The following is a 24,557-nucleotide window of genomic DNA, read 5'->3' on the forward strand; positions in this document are numbered from 1 at the left end:
CTTTTCTGCATTGCAGCTTTACAATTTTGGGGAGACCGCCTCCATTGTCTTCTGGACAGACTCCTGGAAACCAGAGAGCTTTTATGACAAAATCAGAAGGAACCGACTGAGTGGACTGCACACTCTCTGCTTACTAGGTAATCTGGTAGATAAATAATTTGGGGGTCACGTCTTCCCTTTTACTTCCTAGAGGATGATTTTGGATGAGATCCCGGCACACTGCAGTTTTGACCCCTCAACGCTGCTGGATAGGAGAGGTGTATAGCAGATAGAACATACCGGGTGCATGCTCATACTAGTTGCATCATCAAAAAAAAAAAAAAAGACGCCTCACGCTGGGAGTCCGCTAATTGTGAAGACCCCTGGGCTCTGTCAGTCAACACTGCATAGATACTAGAGCAGTCACTTAAGAGCAGAGGGGGAAGTTTTGGCAGTGTTAACTGCAGAGGCCCCCTTTAAATGTTCCTTGAACTGTTTTCTTTTGACCACCAAACTCACTTAGTTTTGTAGTCTTTCCCCAATTGATGTCAATTGGCAAAAGTTCCAGGGATGGGGCGTACTGCCATAAAAGAAGACTGGAGGTCTTTAAAACCACCCCATGCATTGCAGTGGTGTGTAGAAAAGGCAATCCCTAAACTTTTACTTAAGGATATGCCACAAATGTCAGATAGAGGTGGAACTCGTACCTATGTCCAGAACAGGGCCCCCAAAGTGAAGGAGAGCACACGGCACACGCATGGTGTCCTCTCCATTCACTGCTGTTGGACTCCTGAAAACCGCGATTCCCATAGCTGTAAATGAAGAGCAAGAACCGCCACCTCTCCATTCACCGCTATGGGATTGCTGGAAATAGCCAAGCCGGTGCTCAGCTCATTTAGCGCTGAATGGAGGGTGACATGCATGCCCGGCTGTCCTCCCTTCACTTCGGGGGACTCGAGGATAGGAACAGGTCTCAGAGGTGGGACCCGCCCCTATCTGACATTTGTAGCACTTCCTAGCGATATGCCACAAATCTTGAGATGGGGAAAACCCCTAGAAGTGTTTGTAGAAATCCTCGTTCCCGATAATTGCCCTGTGTAAAAGGTGCCGTCAATAACCCAATAAACGAGAAATCGCTTGTTCGTCAGGTGACCATCCTTTTCTTCCAGGACCAAAAATCATGGTTTGTGAGTAGCAGATCACCCCGTGTAAATGGGGATCTGCTTCCCAGAAACCATGAATCTGTATGAAAAGCAGCAATCGCTTGTCCCCATACAGAGGAAGTAATTGCTACATGTAAATGCAGCTCTCACCTCCTCTGACAACCAGGCAATTATCGGAAATGTTTGGTTTGCCTGTTACATCATGCTGTGTTATAAGACCATTGCTTACGAGGAATATCTGGACTATTTTCTCGCCCATTTTCCTTGGGGGACACAGACCTTGGGTATAGCTCAGCTCCCTAGGAGGCGTGACACTAAGTAAAACTGTTAAGCCCCTCCTCCATCAGCTATACCCTCAGCCTGGAGAGAAAGGCTACCAGTTTTAGCTTAGTGTCCAAGGAGGCAAGACACTCCCTGCTACTGCAGGGCTGTTTTCTCCTTGATATTTTATTTTTCTAATTTTGTTATTTTACTTTTTCCTAGGGATACCAGAGACGCATGGACCTCTCTGCTCTCCCGGGGTTGAGCTGCGCCAGTGCCAATTTATCTGCACTGCTGCCTCCCCCACAGAAGCAATAGGAGGATCTGGGCAGCAATGGCTCCCCTACATCCCGCCAGCTAGGGGGTCGCCCGCACGCCAAGCCCCTCTACCAGCTTCCTGCCACTGCGGTGCCAGTGGCTGAAGGGGCGACCCTGCTGGAAGGAACTGAGGGTGAAGACGTCGTTCGGTGAGATGGCTATTCCAGCCCATACCCCGTCCCTATTTCCAGCACCTACCCCTCTGGGTAAGGGGGGCACCCGTGGTCGCTTATTCTGAGCGCTCAAGCAGACCCTCCCCAGCTCCCCTCAGGTTATCCTCAGCAGGGGGGCCGCCTTCCTCCACGCCGTTCCCCCCACGCTGCTTTCTTCAGCCCGGCATTCTCTCTCCCTTCCCGCCGCCGCCCGCTCCGTTCCGATCGGGGGGCGGGGCTTATGCCCGACATGGGCAGATCGCGGCGGAGCTTGTTTCTCGGCGAAACAGGGGACTTGGTGGCAGAGGGTCACCCACCTGGGCAAATCGCCGCACTCCAGGGGCCTGCGGGCCCTTTATTTTCTGGCATCTGGCTTCTTCTTAGCCCTGAGAGCATTTTCGGCAGCAGGGGGCGTGGCTTACGCGCGCGTCCTGTTGGGGGCGGAGCAAGCGCTGGAGGGGGCGGAGCTTGTTTTCCCCGCGATTCTGCTGAGATTTCCCGCGCTTCCTCACTCCTGACAGGAAGCTGAGACACGGTGGGGGACTCTAAACTCCTGTGTACATCGCTCGGCTTCTGTGGGCGCTATCTGCTGGCTCACTGCTGTTGCTGCTCTCTGCTGCTGCTGATCTGCTCCATCTCTACTCCTGACGTTCTTCTGAGGCACTGGTAGGACAGTTAACCCTCTCCTAACCCTCCTGGTCATAGCTGCTATAACCCTTTGTGGTCTCTGTATTAGAGTACAACCACCTTTCAGCATGTCAGATCCCACGGGTGCCCCCAAACCCTGGTACCATGCCTGTACCGCCTGTAAGGAACTTTTTCCGCGTGGACAATCTGAGCCGCATTGCCTTGCATGTCAGGCCCCGATGCAGGGCCCGCTTCCCGCTGCGACCCCCGGTGCCTCTGAACCCCCTGACTGGGCTAGGTCTCTGTCTCAGGCAGTGGAAAGCCTTACACACGTAGTGGGCCGTCTCGTGGATAGACCGCCTCTCCCGCAGGCTGCCACAATCCCTGTCGCACCCGCTGGGACTACCGTTTCTGCCGCCCCCACTGGTTCCCTGCCTCCCAGCGAATCTTCCAGGGCCCGGCATACTCAGAAACGTTCAAGGGTTGAGCGCACATCTTCTCCAGATGCTTCGCTCTCTCCGCCATGCGTGCGAGCTCAGTCGAGTCTATCCTCTCAAAGGGATACGCTTTCTGAGGGAGAACTGGCGGATTCGGACGTGGACATGGACTCAGAGCTTCCGTCCAAATTGGCGTCCGCGGTGGGGCATCTTATCGCTAGCATCCGTGATACCTTTCAGATACACGATGACCCCCCCCAGCTCCGAACAGGCCGGCGTGTCCTTTCTCCGCCCCAGACAGGCCTCCAAGGTTTTTCCCATACACGCTGATTTTTCTTCTGTGGTATCCAAGGCTTGGATCCGGCCTAACGTCCGCTTTATTACACCCAAAAAGCTGGACATTTGCTATCCCTTTCCAGCGGATTCTGTGACCACGTGGACATCCCCGCCTAAGGTTGATCCTCCCGTGGCTCGCCTGTCCAAAAGCACTACTATTCCGGTACAGGACGGATCTTCCCTCCAGTCTTTTGAGGACCGTCGTACGGAATCCCTCTCCAAGGCCATATTTACTGCCTCTGGTTCGGCCCTTAGACCGGTCTTTGCCTCCGCCTGGGTTGGTAAAGCGGTCTCTGAATGGGGTTTGCAACTGGAACGGGAGTTAGGGTCGGACGTCCCTGTTCAGGACCTCCGCTCCTTAGCCCAACTAATTGTTCAGGCCGGAAAATTCGTCTGTGAGGCCTCCCTTGATGCGGGTGCCCTCATTGCCCGTTCCTCTGCCCTGGCAGTTTCTGTCAGGAGGGAACTCTGGCTGAAGGTTTGGGCGGCGGACGCCGCTTCCAAACGCTCTTTGGCCGGCCTACCATTTACGGGTTCCCGCCTGTTCGGGACCCGTCTGGACGAACTTATATCAGAGGCCACGGGTGGGAAGAGTACTCTCCTCCCCCAGTCCAGGCCAAAGGGCGCCCCCCGTGGTCGCGCTGGTTCGTCCCGGTTTCGGTCCTTTCGCAAGACCACCGGGTCTAGACCCGCGGCCAGTTCTTCTTCCTCTGGCCCAGTCCAAGATAGGCGCAAGAAGCCGTTTTTTCGGACGCAACCTACCTGGCGCAAGTCCCAGCCTGCACGGGCTCCCACAGGCCAGCAGCCCTCTGCCTGAAGGTGCGCCCCCACCCACCCGGGTGGGGGGCCGCCTTCTCCTGTTCAGGAACGTATGGCGGGCCCACATCTCAGACGCATGGGCGCTCGAGATTGTATCTTGCGGATACAAGATCGAATTTGCGTCCATTCCGCCAGACCGTTTCTTCCGATCCCGTCCTCCGCGGGATCCCGTACGAGCGGCCGCCTTCTTCGCGGCTATTCGCTCTCTAATGGACAAGGGTGTCGTCGCCCCCGTGCCTCCGACAGAAAGGTTCAGGGGGTTCTACTCGAACCTCTTTGTGGTTCCCAAGAAGGAAGGCTCAGTGCGACCGATCTTGGACCTAAAACGCCTGAACCGTTTTCTCCGACTACAGAGATTCCGGATGGAGTCTCTCAGGTCCGCAGTGGCCTCCCTGGAAAGAGGGGATTTCATGGTTTCGATCGACATTCAGGATGCATACCTCCACGTTCCGGTTGCTCCATGTCATCACCGCTTCCTGTGCTTCGCGGTGGGGGACGATCACTTCCAATTCGTCGCCCTTCCCTTTGGTCTGGCGACGGCTCCTCGGGTGTTCACCAAGGTCCTGGCCCCTGTCTTGGCCCTTCTACGTTCAAGAAGTGTTTTTCTTCTCCCATACTTGGACGACATCCTGGTCAAGGCACCCTCCTTCTCTCAGGCATCCGGCAGTGTGGACCTCACCCTGGAGACCCTGACGCGGTTCGGTTGGGTTATCAACCACCCCAAGTCTTCCCTTATCCCCTCCAGACGGCTGATCTTCCTGGGGATGCTCCTGGATACAGAGTTGGCGGAGGTCCGCCTCCCGTCGGACAAGCGTCTGGCCCTTCGCGGGTCGGTTCACAGTCTCCTCCGTCATCGCCGCCCTTCCCTCAGATCCAGCATGCGGTTGTTGGGAAAGATGGTTGCCTGTTTCGAAGCGGTGCCGTTCGCACAATTCCGATCCCGCACCTTTCAGAGGGCAATTCTGTCGGCCTGGGACAAATCACCGGGGAGTCTGGACAGGACCTTTCTTCTGCCTCCCCTGGCTCGGGCTTCCCTCAGCTGGTGGTTGCATATCCCTCTAAGGGGGAAGTCCTTCCTCCCACTGAACTGGCTGGTGATTACCACCGATGCCAGCTTACGGGGGTGGGGGGGGGTTTTCCCTCCCCGGTCCGTCCAGGGCGTTTGGTCTCTATCGGAGTCCAGACTTCCAATCAATATTCTGGAACTGAGGGCGATTTTTCTGTCCCTCAGACACTGGACCCATCTACTGAAGGGCCACCCTGTTCGGATCCAATCGGACAATGCCACGGCTGTGGCATACATAAACCATCAGGGAGGCACTCGCAGCGCTGCAGCGATGCAAGAGGTGTCCCTCATTCTCCTCTGGGCGGAGACGCACGTGCCGGCCTTATCTGCGATTTACATCCCGGGGGTGGACAACTGGGCGGCGGATTTCCTCAGCCGGTCCACCATCGACCCGGGAGAATGGTCCCTGCACCCAGAGGTGTTCGCAGCCCTTTGTCTTCGCTGGGGTCGCCCCGACGTGGACCTCATGGCTTCCAAATTCAACCACAAGGTCCCCCTATACCTGGCCAGGGCACGGGACCCGAAGGCATACGGCGCCGACGCGCTCGTCCTTCCGTGGCGCGAATTCTCCCTTCTGTACGTCTTTCCTCCTTTTCCCCTCCTGCCACGGGTTCTTCGGAGGATCGCGGCAGAGGGCGTTCCCGCGATTATAATCGCCCCGGATTGGCCCCGCCGGTCTTGGTACGCCGACCTAATGTTGCTGTTGGCAGACGCACCGTGGCCACTGCCCTCCAGGGAAGACCTTCTCTCTCAGGGACCGATCTTCCACGAGCATTTAGGCTCGCTACGTTTGACGGCGTGGCTATTGAGACCGCCGTCTTAACGCGACGGGGTTTCTCCGCGGACGTAATCCGCACCATGATCCGTGCTCGTAAGCCTGTATCCTCTAGGATCTACTATCGGGTTTGGAGGTCCTATCTGGGGTTCTGTGAGTCCCGGAGCATCCCTCCTCTCCGATTCTCCCTTCCCACACTCCTGTCCTTCCTCCAGTCGGGTCTGGACCTGGGGCTGAGCCTCAGTTCTCTGAAGGGACAGATTTCGGCGCTGTCTATTCTTCTCCAGCGTCCCCTGGCCCCTCTAGGGCCCATTAAGACCTTCTTACAAGGGGTGGCTCACTCTGTTCCGCCGTACCGCCCTCCAGTTCCTTCCTGGGACCTGAATGTGGTGCTCTCGGCGCTCCAATCCGCCCCCTTCGAGCCTTTACGGGAAGTCTCCCTTCGTCTTCTGTCCTGCAAGCTCATCTTTCTTGTGGCCATCACGTCTCTCCGACGGGTGTCGGAGTTAGCGGCTCTTTCTTGCTCCGACCCTTTCCTGGTCTTCCACCAGGATAAGGTTGTGCTTCGGCCTGTCCCGACCTTCCTGCCAAAGGTGGTTTCCGCCTTTCACATCAATGAGGACATCGTCCTTCCGTCGCTCTGTCCCTCTCCTTCCCACCCCAGAGAACGGGAACTGCACCGTCTGGATGTGGTCAGGGCGTTGAGGATTTACTTGGAGGTCACCGGATCCTTTCGGCGCACGGACTCCCTGTTTTTGGTTCCGGAGGGTTCGCGCAAGGGTTTGGCGGTCTCCAAGGTGGCTATTGCCCGTTTCATTAAACTGGCGGTGTCTGAGGCTTATCGAGCCAAGGGCAGAGCTCCGCCTTTCGGCATCACTGCTCATTCCACCAGAGCAGTCGGTGCTTCCTGGGCGCAGAGGCATCGGGCCTCGGCTGAACAGTTGTGCAAGGCAGCCACTTGGTCCTCTCTGCACACTTTCACAAAGTTCTATAGAGTGCATACGCATGCATCAGCGGATGCTGCTTTGGGCCGCCTGGTTTTGCAGGCAGCGGTTTCCTGATGCTCTGGTGGTGTTCCGCCTTGGGTTTGTGGTCCCTCCCTTCTTGGACTGCTCTTGAACGTCCCAAGGTCTGTGTCCCCCAAGGAAAATGGGCGAGAAAAGGAGATTTTTGTATAACTTACCAGTTAAATCTCTTTCTCGCTCTTCCTTGGGGGACACAGCACCCACCCTTCTGTGTTTGGTTACAGGGTTATGGTTTGGCGCCCCGTTGGGTTGCTGGTTGGTTGTTCCTGTTATTGGTTGTTTTCCTTTCACTACTTGGACACGCAACTGGTAGCCTCTATCTCCAGGCTGAGGGTATAGCTGATGGAGGAGGGGCTTAACAGTTTTACTTAGTGTCACGCCTCCTAGGGAGCTGAGCTATACCCAAGGTCTGTGTCCCCCAAGGAAGAGCGAGAAAGAGATTTAACTGGTAAGTTATACAAAAATCTCCTTTTTGCAAGAGGAAGTGATGCTACAATGATAGACCTAAAGCCGTCTAGTGGCTGGGCTTTGCACCTATGAGCTGTCCTTTTGTAACAACAGTTTGCATTGCTTGCCTATAAAATATAGTCCTTGCAGCCTGTCCCTCAGGTCCTGCCACTCGACTATATCTTACTATGGCACCGACGTGAAACATTGTGGTGACAGGTTTCTGTGTTCTGCTGCAGATATAAAGGTGAAGGAGCAATCCATAGAGAACCTTATGAGGTGAGTAGCTGTTCCTATACTGACAGCAGCACTGTACCTTTAAATCCTTTCTAGGCTTGTATTGACCTCTACTGGACAACCCGAGAATAGCAGAATCTACCTGTTATGATTGTTTGGTGCAGCACCGTTGTAGAAGAAGAGTGGAGAACAGTTGCCGTTGTATTTTAATAATATTCATAGCAATGTAGACAATGCCGAAAAAAGAGAGAACATCAAGATAGAGATTACTGTGTGGTGAGAATGCACAATCCGCCAAATACACAAAACCACACATCAGATATTAATACATCCTTTATTTCATCATAAAAAGTAATCGGGATAAAATATTACCCGGTACATATATGCAGGATGGACTCACAATATGACAAACCCCAGGTCTGAAAAAAATCCATTTTTTGTATTTGTGGTTGGCTCGGACATGCATATGCAAGGAAAAAGGCCTATATGCATTACCACCCATATACGTCAGTCCTAGGGGTGGCTAACTAGTCATCACGCTTATATTGGAGCCATGCCATCAGGTTATAGAACCATCAAAATGTATAATCAGTGCAACATAATAGAAGGCAGGGTTTCCCAACTCCGGTCCTCGGGACCCACCTGCCGGTCATGTTTTCTGGATTTCCTTAGTATTGATCAGGTGATATAATTAGTGTCCATGCATCAGGACTTACCACAGGTATTCATTCTGTGGGATATTGTCAAATCCTGACCGGTAGGTGGGTCCCGAGGACAAGAGCTGAGAAACCCTGATGTAAGGTGCTCTAAGGAACACCTCCCAACTGAACAAGTATATAGTGATAAAATACAGACCCAGAGTCCAGGGGGGGAGTAACCCCGACAAACCTTTCCCCTCGCTTCCTCCTGGGAGCGCCCCTGGACTCTGCAAAAAAAAAAAATAGGTTTAACGTAAAAATGTGATTTCTATACTAGGTCATTTTCTGATGACACATTCCCTTTAACCGCACCTGAGCCTCGATGTGTGAGCATACCCTTACTATTAATGATATTACTGAAGTGTCACGCTCCACCATTTATTGTAGACGTAAAGCATGCGTTGATTTCAAGGCATTTCATACAAGAACTTTGCCAAAAAGTATCGGCAATAATGTGTTATTCTTCCCTTACAGAGGAAAAAAGGTCTTCGAGCCGCCGCGTTTCATGACTGTGAATCAAGCAGCAGAGCAGCTTTTACAGATCGTGCAGAACAGAAGGGAGCTGGGAGAGGAACTTGGTGAGTATGACCTACCTACATAAGGCTAGGTTCACACCTTGCTGTTCCTATACCATTTCTTTGTGGATAGTGCACTGACCCACTCGCTACTATGGTGCCGCGCCATGCAGACCTGTGTGGCCGTTATACAGATGATCTCTCCTATTCTGCTCCGCATTGTGGAAGAGAATAGTCCTTTCTATTGTTAAGAGTGAGAAAAATGCAGAACGGCCACAGAAGTTATCCGTATTTTGCGGATTTGTAGTTTGTGTAACGAAATACGGACATGGTCATGTGCACGAGGCCTTTAAATGAGAAAACAATTTGACTATTGTATCACAGCCAAATCTTTACATCCATAGAGGCGGTCTATGTAAATCCGTGCTGTTAAAGCTTACGCCCTGTCCTGTAGACAGTGGGGGACATTTATCAATAATGGTGTAATTTGCTCCAAAAAATACTAAAGTTACAAATTAAAAGTGATTTATTTTACTACAAAGAAAAAATATGGGGGAGTCAGCCCGCACAACCCTATGCAGGTGCAGATTGCTATGGCGAAATACAGATGCAAATGCAAAAACACAAATGCAATCGCACTCTGCAACCAGCACTCTGCCCTGCCTCTATGCTGGATGTTGAATGAGGCATTGGTGTACATTTTGGCCAAAGCGTAATAAGCCACTCACCACGTCAAGGTCGCCTCCATGAGTGGTCCCTAACACTAGTTCCTACCTGTTATGGGCCATGACAGCCACACAAAGTCCAGGGAGCGCAGGTACAGCATGCACGCCAAGCACATTCTGCTTTTAACCCCGTCCGGTGCCATTACAGCTTTCATCGGATCCAGGGATGCAAGTACTAACATGCATGCTGAGCCCACCATATACTTCTCCTGGAGCCAAATGGCTACTGGTAGGCTGGTTGCAGAGTGCGATTGCATTTGTGTTTTAGCGTTTGTATCTGTATTTCGCCATAGCAATCTGCACCTGCTAGGGGTTGTGCGGGCTGAATCCCCCATATTTTTTCTTTGCAGTATATATTGGAGACGTGGTGATCTCCAAGCAGTCATGCACACCTGACCAGTTAATCTGCCCTGGAGGCTGGTTTTAAAGTCAGTATAAAACGGAGTCTGCTTATATAGCACCTACCAGTAGCCATTTGGCTCCAGGAGAAGTATATAGTGGGCTCAGCATGCATGTTGGTACTTGCATCCCTGGATCCGATGAAAGCTGTAATGGCACCGGACGGGGTTCAAAGCAGAGTGTGCTTGGCGTGCATGCTGTACCTGCGCTCCCTGGACTTTGTGTGGCTGTCATGGCCCATAACAGGTAGGAACTAGTGTTAGGGACCACTCATTAAGGCGACCTTGACGTGGTGAGTGGCTTATTACGCTTTGGCCAAAATGTACACCAATGCCTCACTCAACATCCAGCATAAAGGCAGGGCAGAGTGCGATTGCATTTGTGTTTTTGGATTTATTTTACTGTCAAAAGGTGCACGTCGCTGGCAAAATGTGACTTTAAAATGTCAACTTGATTATCCGCCGATTTCTCTTGATTTGCAACATTTTAACGCCAAAGGCACTGAAATGCGACTTTTTTTTTTAAAACTTAAATGCGCCATTTCAGCCACCCCCAGCTTGCGACTTTTGAAGCATATTTGCAACATTTCCACTAGTAAATTGCGACTTTGGTCTCAGACTCCGGGACGTTTTTGTGTTGTTTTTGATGAACGTCCATTTACTGACGGAACGCTGCTGTTTAGCTCCTTTATATTAGGTAAAAATAACCGCATCCTGTTTTAATACTTACCTGTCACTTGTTCCCACGACGAGTTGGTTTTTCTTTTCACAAATGTGACTTTTTGACAAAAAGTTGCATCTTTATGCCGTAAATGCGACTTTTTACCCAAACACCACCGCATAAGCTGGCTTAATTGTCCACAACAATGTGAGGCATTTCTGCAGATAAGAGGATAATAAATGAGGAGTAATATGCGCCAATTTGATATCGCCGGCCACTTTGACATTTATAACTCATTTCTGGCGTGATGCATTCTTTGTGGTCAAAATTCTGGGGAAAACAGTTGAATAATTTGGCGCAAATCAAAATGCCATTGTTTTTAGTGCATTTTATGCCTTAATTCTGGTGCAACATGCTTGGTAAATGTCCCCCAATGTGTATTGGTCGAGCATAGTTTATTTCATTGTTCGTCTTCAGGCTCTATATTTTGTCTTGGATCCACCCAGCAGAGAAGAGGTCCATGACCCCGTCTTCTTTGCTGCATTATTTAATGTTGCATTCACATCCTTTTGGCGTGCAAATGCCACATCCTGCACGAAGCCTGCGACACACCCAGGTCCTTAAGACTGACAGACACTACAGGATGGGCTTCCTCCAACCTCAGACGGATCTGCAAAAATTGCCTTTCATAAACGCCTCTTTATCACCCAAAGGAACTGACATGTCTGCCCTCGTCTCAGCCTGGAAGGATGTCCTCCAGCATTGTGTGAAAAGTGTCAAGCACCATCGTTTCTATTGCATTCAGACTACATTAATCACATGCCTCATGCACATAACCGGATCCATTTTGCAGTCCGCAAATCGATTATCCGCAGTCCCCAGCGCGAGTCAAATCAAATACTTACCTTTTCCTGCTAGGGGCGCCACCGACACTTCACAGCTCTTCCACTGTCCTCTTTGAGCGATGCACTGGGACCTGACATCACAGTGTCGGGTCATAGTGCGCACTTACGTGCATACACCCTGACGATGTGTGTACGTCAGGAGGACAGTGCAGCACGGTTCCAGCCGGCGGGAGACCACGGAGCGGTGAGTAATAGCGAGCACTTTACTCCCATTCCGTGGTCACATGGTACAAACAAATTCTCAATGCAAAAAAAATAGCATTGAGGATTTTTTGTGTCGAGTTACTCAATTGATTTGAGTAATTGTTTCAGGCCTAATTCTAATAAAGCACGAGGGCCCTGCAGTAATGTATAGACCAGGATTTACATGGTTTTCATTCTCATTAATATTGTGGGGATTTAAACTAATTTTGAATATGAATTATTTACATAAAAATAGCTTGGTGTATTTTATTTGAGTATATATTATTCAATCAAAAGCTTAAAGGGGTTATCCAGTTTCTGAAATGGCCCCCCCATGTGCTGGGCCCCTCACAGGTAATATACCCCGCTCCCCGTGCCGCTCCTGGTCCCTGCACCGCCGCTGCTGCTTCTCACGGTACATGGATGAAAACATCCGGTGTCGGAGGGAGCAGCCAATGGCAGGCAGGGACGAGCCTCCCTTGCGTCGCCCGTGATGCTTTCATCCGTGTACAGGGAGAAACGGCAGCGGCGGTGCAGGGAGTGGGGTAAGTATATTACCTGTGAGGGGCCTGGCACTTGGGGAGGGGGGGCTGTTTCAGAAATTAAATAATCACCACTCAGCATTAAAGGGGTTATCTGCTATCTATGCACCCATAAATCCCTTCCATTATCAATTACGGTCGGTGAGTCGCTGTTTGGGTGATAGAATTTTGCAAACACATTCTATCTTTTTGCAGAACGAACATACAGATGCGGAAAGCGCACAGATGATCCACATCCGTATGTCTGTTCTGCAAAAAGATAGTCTATTATTTGGCCTGGCTGCAAAATGCGGGCCACGGAACCATTGAAGTCAGTGGGTCTGAAAAAATGCTGCTGCAACACAGAGGGTATCTGTATTTTGTGGAGCACATATGGTCGTGTGCATGAAGCCTAATGCTGCAGGTTTACGATTACTGGCAGACCCCTCCTGCGGTCTGTTTTTTTACCAGTCCTTGGGGATGTCGGGCCCTGTAGGCCCTGGGTGTACATGTTTAATGCACATGGACGACACCTAAATGGTCTTTGGAGTCCAGAAGGAAATCTCGTCAGGCTCCCTGCACTACTCGTACAATACATTATCTGCTGACGACTTCCATCTCTTACATAGGTATTTGAATACAAAGGATCTGTATGTGTCCCCAGGGTTTAAGATATAAGAAGGAAGTGAGAGCATATATTGTATTCTCTCATCCATTGAGATTGACAAGTGCGAAATGGATTAACTCCCTGCATACAAACCATAGACGTCCTATGCGGACATGTCTGCAAACTCTCTGTAGGTGTAAAACTAGGGGTCCCAGCACATCCTGCTGTTCAGCTTTGCAGACCTGCTCAGGGCATGGGGGTGGGGGGGGGGAAGTAAGGTCTCATTCACACGGCTGTATCTTTTATTTATTTTTCTTGAGAATCTGTGTGTATTCTGCATTTTGCGTATCAGATCTTCTTTCTCCTGTGTAGAAATGCCTATTGTCTGCAATTACAGACAAGAATAGGACATGCTCTATATTTTTTGCGTGGCCACGGAATGAAAGTACGGATGAGGAAAGCACACAGCTTTTGCGGCCCCATTGAAAATTGTGGAACAGATGTGGACAGAAATATACTGTTGTGTGAATGGGCTCCTAAACTCAGTTTTTTCTGCTGACTAATGCACCTCTCACGCGTTTTCTGCTCTTAGCCTCCGAATGGGGCTGATTGCATAAAGACAACAGCATTTTACAGATAAATATACATCTTACTGGAGTTTTACAGGATTTTCACATTGATGACCTATCCTCGGGATAGGTCATCAGTATGAGATTGGTGGGGGTCCAGCTCCTGGCACCCCCGCCGATCAGCTATTTGAGGAAGTCATGCCGCTTACTCAGCCTCCTTGCGGCTTACCAACCACAGCACCAGCCATTGAATAGTGGCTGTACTTGGTATTGCAGCTCAGCGCCATTCACTTGAATAGGACGTGTGACCGATGAACATGGCTTAAGAAGAGGCCTAAGTGCTCATCGAGTGCAGTGGCCTCTTCGAACAAACAATGGGAGTCAGTGCTGGGAGTTGGACCCCTGGCAATCTCATATTGATGACCTATCTTGAAGAAAAGGGAAAGCCCCTTTAATGCTTACATGTTGGAAGTTTCAGTGTATACTGAAGCTATGTGAATTGCTTCTGTCTAGGTCTGACTTGCAGGCAGATCTCGGGTGGGTTACATTGCGCTTTCATTTAAAAAAAATATATATAAAAAAAATCCCCTTCTGCTACTATGATAGTTGTGTGCACCCCCACATTAGATTTAAGGTGCCTTACACATTAGTCTAAAGTTGATCAAAATGGAGGGTTTCAACCAAAATGAATGTTCGGTGAAATTTATTAACAAACCATCATTGTCTGAAAAGAATTCGGCCATGTTTAATATTTTCGTCCGATTGTCTTATGAAAGTTTGTTCGTTCAAAGAAATATCATTTGTAGATAAAAGATCTTTGTAAGAACGTTCCCAGAGAGATCTTTCGTCCATTGCCCAGTTTGATGGAACGTGTATGGGTAGTTTGAAAAACTGTCACATCCGATATGGCGTAAAATGTTTGTGGCTGTGTCTGCGAAAAGATAGTTTACCAGATGTTGGTTGAACAATCGTCTATCTAATGTGTATGGCCAGCTTTACTCAGCAAAGTCCAGGCCAGGGAAATTGATTGCACAAAATGCCATGTTTTGTGGTGTTCTGATTATAGTAAGCGGCGTGGCAGTACTGTGTCCAGCAGCAGCTGTAAAAGCAAATAAGATTTTAAGAAGTCTAAAAAGAGATAAAAACCTGTGATCCAAATGCTAATGTCTGTAAAGCACTGCAGAATATAGTATAATAGAAGTGCATAAAATAAATAATATTACTCCTTTAAAAATCCTATAATGGATATAGGAGAGATGGAAGGAGTTCAAAGGCGGATGACTAGGTTATTAAATGGGTTGGAAGGTCTCTCTTATAAGAGGGGCTTGGAAAAAAGACACCCTCTCATTTACATACACATGAGGGGTCAATACAAAGAACTGGCACAAGATGTAGTCATTCCAAGGACTTTACAAAGGGCCAGGGGACAGTCTATATATGCGTGGAGGAAATGTGATTTAGGCATCAGGACCGGAAAGGATTCTTTACAGCTAGAGTAATCAAACTATGGAGTGTTTTCCCCAAAGAGTTAGCAATGCCAGATACTGTGTCAGTATTTAAAGGGGTATTCCGGTTATGTAAAGTGGATAGGGGATACATTTTAGATCAGTGGTGGTCCTACCGCAGGGACCCCATACCATGTGGAGCCCCCAGAAATAGATGGAGCAGCCGCACACATGCCCAACTGGCCGCTCTGTTCATTTCCTAGGGCTCCACGTGGTACCTGCCCCCCCCTTCTCGTGATCAGTGGGGGTCCCAGCGGTAGGACCCCCACTGATCTAATAGTTCTCCCCTATCCTGTTGACCGGGGATAACTTTACATAACTGGAATACCCCTTTTAAATACTGACCTAGTATCTAGCATTACTAACTCTTTGGGGAGGACATTCCATAGTTTGACTACTCTAACTGTAAAGAATCCTTTCCTGTACTGATGCCTAAATCCCCTTTCTGCCTTTCATTTCTATGGGAGTTCCGGAGATAGTTCAGCTAGTGGAGTCCAGGGCACTGTATAAGGCCAGGGCTACATGGCGGTTTTTGATGGAGCACAAAAATAGTATGTCCCTGTGGGGGAGAAAAAGTCACGGATTATACCGATAATTCTGACCATGTCAGACTTTTCACAATGGCCATAATAATATATGCTCTTAGCACAATAGACGCAAGACTGTCCGGAAAAGCTAAGCAACAACCGCTTATGTGTCTAAAACTTCAAACGCCCTTAGGGTAAATGGCAGATTTGTCTCGGAAACGTCAGCAGTTCGGTTCATCAGAATGAAGTCGTTTCTGCGGTTGGTGCTTGGATTTAGATGATTTATTTGGTCACCTGTTGCTAACTAGAAGCATGTTTTGTAATGTACCACATACTGAGCATTCTAACCTTGGTTCTGCTTCATCCCCAGCTCTAACCGAGAACACAATCTGCGTGGGACTGGCCCGAGTCGGGGCTACTGACCAACATATAGCAGCGGGCACTCTGCAGCAACTCAGCACGGTTGACTTTGGAGGTCCTCTTCATTCTCTGGTGATAAGCGGCTGCATGCACCCCCTAGAACTGGACATGCTTAGACTGTTTGCTGTGGAACCCTGTAGCTTTGATCAGATAAATGTGGAGGACAGCTCAACATATCTGTCGTCATAGACAATCCGTGAACAATCTGCCCTACTCGATGCAGGAGCAGCTGCCCAGCCTGTGGCAGCAAACAGTGCTTTGTGTTTGTCCCCTTGTGTTACTGTGCCACCCTCACTAGTGATAGTCGTATCCTAGGGATGCACCAACTGCACACTTACTATATATGAGCTAAAATCTGATGTAAGAATTGGACCTCATGCACGCGACCGTATCAGTTTGACGGTCCACAAATTATGGATCCACAAAATACGTAGGAGTTTGTGGTCCCCATTTTGCAGATATGTTCTATCTTTTTGCTGAACGGACATGCAGATGTGGACCTATGTGCTTTCAGAATCCGTATGTCCGATCAGCAAAAAGATACAGTAGAACTTTTTTCATATTTGGCCTGCAAAATGCAGACCATGGATCAATTGGAGTCAATTTGTCCGCAAGAAATGCGGATGCAGCATGGACAGTATCTATATTTTGCGGATCTAAAATTTGAGGATGGCATAATACATACAGTTGTGTGCCTTAGGCCTTTATAAGGGTTTTCCAGGATTTATTTTTTTTTTTTAACTGATCACCTTTCCTCAGGATAGGTCTTCAGTATCTGATCAGTGGGGGTCCCACACCCGGGATTCCCACGGATCAGTTGTTGAGAGTAGGCAGCGGCGCTCCTGTGAGCTCCTAGGCCTCGTGACACATGAACCTGTTGTCACTTGGCCTAGAAAAGCAGAGATGAGGCCGTGGCGCTCACAGGAGTGCTGCTGCCTTCTCAAACAGCTGTTCAGTGGGGGTCCCGGGTGTCAAACCCCACTGATCAGATACTGATGACCTATCCTGAGGATAGGAAAATTTTGTATCAAGGACAGCACCAACGTCCCACCTTCTGGAAGCGTCACGGTCACCAGCGGTTAGACTCCTTCCCGCTGAAAGTAATAGGAATAGAACAAGGTTATGACCAGCGTCTTCCTTGTGCAAGTTTTTTTATTCCTTATCAACACAGCAAACAGGCAACGTTTTGGCCTAACACAAGCCTTTCTCAAGCCATAATAAGCATCACACAGTGTGAACTTGTGTACCTCCTCCACAATGGGGTTGTACCAGTTATCACCAACCCCATTGTGGAGAAGGTATAGAAGTTCACACTGTGTGATGTTTATTATGGCTTGAGAAAGGCTTGTGTTAAGCCGAAACGTTGCCTGTTTGCTGTGTTGATCAGGAATAAAAAACTTGCACAAGGAAGACGCTGGTCATAATCTTGTTTTATTCCTATCCTGATAGGTCATCAGTAAAAAAAAATCTCAGAAAACCCAGAAGAAACATGCAATTAATCGCACTCCTGAAAATGAAGCATGGTCATTCCTCCTGTGGGCCAAGCTCTCCGAGCAGCTGGCTTTATTAAAATACAGACTGTTGGTGCATCCATAATATATGCTCAGGCATTTTAATCTAAACCAGTTCACCCATGTTCACTCTTCTATCCCACTGGTTATTTATTTGGAAGCACAGCAGTTTTCCAGAAAAGCTTGTTCTTAGGCATAAAAATCAATAAAACTATTAAATTTTCAAGTAATATCTGCTTGCCTTTCTCATTTCCCTTCCCTACAGTATTGGTGCATGTAATCCGGCCGTGGGTTCTTATTCAGACCAGGGTACAGGATGCAGTGGAATTGCACGCAGAAAATCAGAGTTTACAGTAGCACAATAGCTGCACGTAACTTGACATGTGGTGGATATCTGCTGCAGACTTCACCCTTTTCTATGCAGAAGGTGAAATCTGCAGCAATCTGGCAACTTACCCTCTCTAATTTTTGCAACAAAATCTCCACCTTTTCTGTATATTACAAAATTGCAACTTTTTTCTAAAATGTCTTGCCAGTAAGGGTACCCAGCTGTGTTTCAATACGGGGTACCACAATATGGTGTCTACCAGACTTATTTCAGTTATTAGAGGACTACTGGCTGATGGCATAAAGTTACCGTACATAACTTGAGGCTACTTAGTCGGCATATAAATTTGAAGCGTTTCATTTGATAAACCGTTCTGAACAGAGCCTGAAATGTCTGCCCCGAAACAGCAACCTCTCAATGTATTGACTCCAAGTATCTTGCTTAGAGATCACGCACACGACCGTACATTAGGTCCGATAAAAGAAATGTATAGAAAGTTCAGCACTCAGTTGACATGATTAAAAACTAGCAAGTTTGAAAAGTGTAGACCATTTTTGCAGAACTGTACAAATTTTTTGCTGATCGCACATGGACCCATTCATTACTGTGTGCCCACAAAAAATGCAGACAGCACACAGAGGTCATCCATTCCGCAAATTATACAACATGTCCCATTCCTGTCCATTTTGCGGACAAGATTAGGCATTTCTACAAGTGGTGCCCGTGGAAAGTGGACACACCTCTGGTACCCGCACCTATCTTCAGAATAGGACCCCAGAAGCGAGCAAAGAGCAACCACACAAGTAAGGCCGCCCTCCATTCATTTCCATAGAAGTTTTGAAAATAGACAAGTGCTGTTTCCGCTATTTCTGGCCGTCCTATAGAAGTGAATGGAGCAGTGAGTGCACTTGTGCGGTGCTCTTTCCACAAATTTCTATGGGACTTCTATGCGAGCTTGCTTGGCCATTTTCAGAGCTCCCACAGAACTGAATGGAGAGCACATGTGCATGCGCAGTGCGCTGTTTTTGCCTTTCAGGAGCCGTTTTAGAGACGGGTGCAGGTCTCGGAGGTGGGACCCATCTCTATCTGATATTGCCGGCGTATCCTATGGATATGTTATCAAAGTCCCAGCTGATACAACCTCTTTAAGTATCGCCACTATGGTTTCCTCAAACACGCTAAAGGCTTACTTAGTTTAGTTATCTTCTTATGAAATTGGCCGTTTGACAATGACAACCATTTGTAACGTGCTTTCCTCACATGGACTAAAGTGCAGGGATACTTGTGCGGCTGGGGCGACTCTCTGAGAAATCAAGGGCTGCCATGTAGGCACTGGACCCCAACACACAACGCCCACTAGGGTCAATTTTGTAAGAAGCCAGTTTGCATATTTTTGAAGTGTAGGTAGAAAATCTGAGTACCTGGAGGAAGCCCACACAAACACGAGGGGAACATACAACCCATGCAGATGTTCTCCCTGGTCAAATTCAAACCCAGGGCATCAGTGCTAACCACTGAGCCACCTTGCTGCCCTCGTGTGTGTACAGCAATTCAGATATATCTTGTGAGGTCTGTATTGCTGTCCTTTTTTGGCACTTTTCCCACTGTCCATCTGCGTGTACAGCTGTTATATATTGCACAGTCACTGTGCATCAGGATGTCACAATGCATTGTGGTTTGTTTTGTTATCGAAGCATCTTTGTTTTTATATTCAGCTTGCAGATATCATTTTCAGACTTCCCGTTTATCTTCATTATTTATGATCTTCATGTTTACCATGACCTCGTCCATCTAGTTCACATATAAACTATGGGGGGAGGGGATGTATCATTAGTGCCCGCCACTACAAATGTTGCTAATTTTTTTGAAAATGCCTTTTTGTGGCAAAATGTGCAACTTTTTCTGTCACCCTGGGCCCAATACATTTTCCAATATCTGCACCAAAAAACTAACCAAGTTACACCTGAAATCTACATCCGTTCCCTGCTGGTGTAGATTTCAGCTTCTCCTGTACAGAACTGCTGATAATGTGCCAGAATTATTGCCTGGCACCCAAAATGCTAATTCAGACCATCGGTACAGGGAGGAGGAGACATTTTGTTTCCTCGTGGGCCGTCTCCTCCCTGGCTGTGACACTGTCCAATCGTAGCCGACCATGTCACAGCCAGGGAGAAGGTGAGCTGAGATTACGAAATCTCACGAGGAGAGCTACTTAAGCGAGTACAGCAAGTACTATACAGGCTGCTCTCGTAAATCTCACAAGAAAAGCTCACCTCCCTGAGAAACCAAACATCTCCTCCCTGTACCGATGGTCTGAATTAGCATATCAGGTGCCAAAAAGAGCGGGGGGCCACAGCGCCGGAACGGAGGGGTATTTAAAAAATAAATAGTGCATATATAAGGGTCGTATCTGTTAAACATACCAGTTTGACATACATAAAGCCATGAAAGGTCCTCTTGGAGATTGTATTTTATATTTTGAACTTTTTTTTTTTAAAGAAACTTTCACTTTGAAGTAAATAAGCCTAAAGCAGGTGTCCACAATTTGTAACCCAGGGGCTTACATGTGTTTTGCAGTGCCATTCTGTGGGACCCCCCAACCACCTAGACACAAAAATGTATGTGGTTTCCATGTGAGAGATAATGGCTTTCGTGCCAAGGCTGGCCCTATTTCTGAAACTGCGCAGTTTGTGAACTGTTCTCGCTCTGCTGTGATGGAAGTGTATGGTGAGAGGACAAATAGCACCAGTGTGAATAAACGACATGGAAACTGTGGAGCGCCATGGACATGAATGTCAGACTGACGTGCTACATTGGAGCAGCCCATCACCAAAATGAACCATGAGGCGGCCAGACGTGTCTAAAATAACAGTCCAGTAAACGCTACTGCCTATGGGATGGCCACTGCACCTCTTCTATTGAAGTTGCATCGACAAAAAAGGGCTTCATTTTTCATGGCAGCATCAGAATTGGACCTCTGCTGATTGGCAAAGGGTTTCCTTTTCTGATGAGTCATGTTTTCTGCTATATTGAATGGATGTACGTTGGTGTGTCAGGTGAGAAATATCAGAGAACAAATGCCCTGCCGCCACTGCTGGAAGAACACAAGCTGGTGTTGGAAGCAGTGTGATCTGGGGAATGTTTTCATGGCTTTCTCTGGGCCCATTTATCCATGTGGAAGACACTCGCAACTGATTTGTGCATGGATCCATCCATGCAGATCACGCACACCCATACGTGCTAATTGTCTACCTTGGGGCAGATGGAATCTTCCAGCAAGACAATGTCACACGGCTAGGAAAGTCTGACATTGGTTGGGAGAGCATGACCAAGATTTCCATGTACCACCGTTGACACCCTAAATCCCCAGAGTTTAACCCAACTGAGCATCTGTGGGACCCCCCTGATCATCGTGTTCACTCTGTGGATCCTCCAGCAGCTGTGGGATGCACTGCAGTCAGCATGGTCCCATATACCTGTGACTACCAGGACCTTACGGAGTCACTCCCAGATGTTGTCCACCCTGGATATTAGCTGGTGGTCATAATGTGGCTAAATTGTCAAATTCTGGCACACTACCAAAATCTACTGTGCTCATACATCAGTTTAATGTCCATTGCTCTGCCCAGTGAGTATGTATGCCAATCTAGAAAAAGAAACATGGATCGCACATCTATGGCTTCTTCTCAGCCTAATTTATAAACTGTACATGAGGCACTTTGTATATGTTTGGATCCAAATGCATAGGCCTACTCACCACATCATGGTGTCCTCTTTAGAGTTGTTCCTTACTTTACTTTGGGGCAAAGCCACATGGTGACCACCACCACCGCAACACAGCACCTGCAGGCGGACCTTGTACGTGCGTTGGACTAAAGAGATGAATGAAAAATAAATTATCTACAGAATTTTTTGGGTGGAAAGATCATATTTCAGATGTTGGGTTGGTTTCTATGGACAACTGATCCACTTTTTCTCCTCACTAATTTTTAAAAGGTTTTTACATTTAAAGTAGACTGGGGTATTATTTCCCTCGCCTCCACCATCTGTATGACTTTCATTGTAGCAGATTTGTCATGTGAGACTTTTGAGACTTGCTTCGATAAACATATTGCCCAAGACATCTGTATCTTTATAGTAATACTCACATACTATGTACAGTATTATTCTACAGTGTAGGACAGTCAATAACGAGTTCAGTAATTCTACCTAACATATGATAGCAAGAAGGAGTGTTATTCTATATTTCCATACTTAGGACTCATGCTTATGGCGATATCACAGCTCTGCATTGAACAAAGCCAGTGTCTATTGAACCTTACTGCTCCTCCACATTATTCCACCGTTATAAGGCTTACTACATTGGATGCTGTATTATAAAGATATTACCCCCTAGAAGCTTTGCAGTGTAGAGGCACCATATGTCGGCACACTGAAGCGTTTGGATATGGTATAATAGGATATGCCATAAATATCTGATAGATGTGGATACCACCCATCTCCAGGACCCCTTCCTCCATTTAGCGGGCTATCTTTCCCATTCACTATCCCGATGGATGCAGTGGACAGCACCTGACTCTTTAGGCGGGATGAGGATCAGGGAAACCCTGCTCTGTAGGCAGATAGGGATCCGGGCATATGCCATAAAAGATAAAGATGGGAATATCCATTCAAACAACATGTGGAATTAAAAAGATCCTGAATCCTGGACATTGCAGAACATCCCAGCAAAAGGCTCAACTATAAGAGATGCAGAGGTAGCAGTTGCACCAGGGACCGATGGGGTCATTGATCAAACTAGTATAAAGTAGAACTGGACTAGTTGTCCAAAGCAACCAATCGGATTCCATCTTTCATTTTGGAAAATGAAAGGTGGAATCTGGTTGCTATCGACAACTAAGCCAGTTCTACTTTACACCAGTTTAATAAATGACCCCACTAGTAATTGAGGGTGCCCAGTTTTAAACTGCCACATAAGAAGACACCACTACTAGGGAGCAGGTTACGCCTCTGATCCCAGCCCCGTAACCCTAGCTAAGGCCATTTCTTATGCCACAAAGAAACTTAAAAAAAATAGGATTCATGCTTATGTAAAGCTACTTTCACGCTGGCATTTTGGTTTCTGTTTGTGAGATCCGTTCAGGGATCTCACAAGCTGGTCCAAAACTGATCAGTTTTGCCCTTAATGCATTCTGAATGGATAAGGATCCGCTCAGAATGCATCAGTTTGCCTTCGTTCCACCTCCATTCCGCTTTGGAGGCGGTCACCAAAACGCTCCGTCCTGACACACAATGTAAGTCAATGTGGACGGATCCGTTTTCACTGGCACAATAGAAAACGGATCCGTTTTGGCTATGTTAAAGATAATACGAGCGGATCCGTTCTGAACGGATGCGTTTGTGCAGATCCATGACAGTTCCACACCAAACGCGAGTGTGAAAGTAGCCTAAGTCGACCCAGTGCTAATTTATTCTTAAAGGGGTTGTGCAAGAACAGAAGGAAGGAGGGGGTTGGTGAACCCCTCCACATGGCCGGACCTGTAAAGGAAAGCTTACTCACCTGCTTCCCGGTGCAGGCTCCCCGCTCCTCCTCCCGGCCTGTGATGTTCTGCTGCGCTCCCTCGCTGTAAACATCCTGCTTGACATCGCCTGCAGCCAGGTACTGGCTCTGAACCCTTTGGCCTCTTGCAGACGAGCGTGTCCGGATTAGGTCCGGATGCATTGCTTCTGCGATCAGGGAAAATCGTGCGAGTAGGTACGCAATTGCAGCCAGTTTTGACTGCGATTGCGTTCCAATGTTCAGTTTTTATCACGCAGGTGCAATGCGTGATAAAAAACTGAATGTGGTACACAGACCCGAACCCGGACTTCTTCACTGAAGTTCGGGTTTGGGATCGGTGTTCTGTAGATTTTATTATTTTCCCTAATATCATGGTTATAAGGGAAAATAATAGCATCCTTAATACAGAATGCTTAGTACCAATAAGGCTTTAGGGGTTAAAAAATGAAAAAAAATTAACTCACCTCATCCTCTTGTTTGCGCAGCCGCCATCATCTTCTTCTTTCAGGACCTGCCAAAAGACTTTTGATTACGTAATCGCGCTCACCAGCGCTGTGACGTCAGCGCAGGTCCTACTGAATGAAGATAGAAATCATGATTACGTCATCAAAGGTCCTTTGGCAGGTCCTGAAAGAAGAAGATGCCGGCTGTGCGAACAAGAGGATGAGGTGAGTTAATTTATTTTTATTTTTAACCCCTAAAGCCACATTTTAGAAAGCATTCTGTATTCAGAATGCTATTATTTTCCCTTATAACCATGTATAAGGGAAAATAATACAGTGATTTGACTCCTAGCAGCCATGCGTGAAAATCACACTGCATCCGCACTTGCTTGCGGATGCTTGCGATTTTCATGCAGACCCATTTATTTCTATGGGGCCTGCGTTGCGTGAAGAACACAGAATATAGAACATGCTGCGATTTTCATGCAACGCACAAGTGATGCGTGAAAATCACCGCTCATCTGAACAGCCCCATTGAAGTGAAGGGGTCTGGATTCAGTGCGGGTGCAATGCGTTCACCTCACGCATTGCACCCGCACAGAATTCTCGCCCGTGTGAAAGAGGCCTTTGTGTCATTTGACCATTTGTTATGATTTAAAGGGAGCTGGTCACCGCCACAACTAGAGATTGGCTGCAGGTGGAGTCAAACCGGATGAGAAGGAGCATGAAGCAGGTGAGTAAGCTTCCCTTTAGGCCCCTTTCACACGGGCGAGTTTTCCACACGGGTCCAATGCGTGAGTTGAACGCATTGCACCCGCACTGAATCCGGACCCATTCAT

The 24,557-nt window shown here is 48.1% G+C and overlaps 1 protein-coding gene across 1 annotated transcript in view; it reads left to right on the forward strand.

Annotated features, from left to right (window-relative positions):
- Positions 1-16,443, forward strand: part of DPH5 (diphthamide biosynthesis 5) — a 31,345-nt gene extending 14,902 nt beyond the window's left edge. The window contains exons 4-7 of the mRNA XM_044300567.1: positions 17-137; positions 7,645-7,684; positions 8,815-8,918; positions 15,827-16,443. Of these exons, the coding sequence (XP_044156502.1) occupies positions 17-137; positions 7,645-7,684; positions 8,815-8,918; positions 15,827-16,065 (504 nt within the window). The 3' untranslated portion in view covers positions 16,066-16,443. The remainder of the gene's footprint in view (positions 1-16; positions 138-7,644; positions 7,685-8,814; positions 8,919-15,826) is intronic.
- Positions 16,444-24,557: the final 8,114 nt, after the last annotated feature.

This window comes from Bufo gargarizans, chromosome 7 (genome assembly GCF_014858855.1).
Source record: "Bufo gargarizans isolate SCDJY-AF-19 chromosome 7, ASM1485885v1, whole genome shotgun sequence".
Taxonomy (NCBI): Eukaryota; Metazoa; Chordata; class Amphibia; order Anura; family Bufonidae; genus Bufo; species Bufo gargarizans.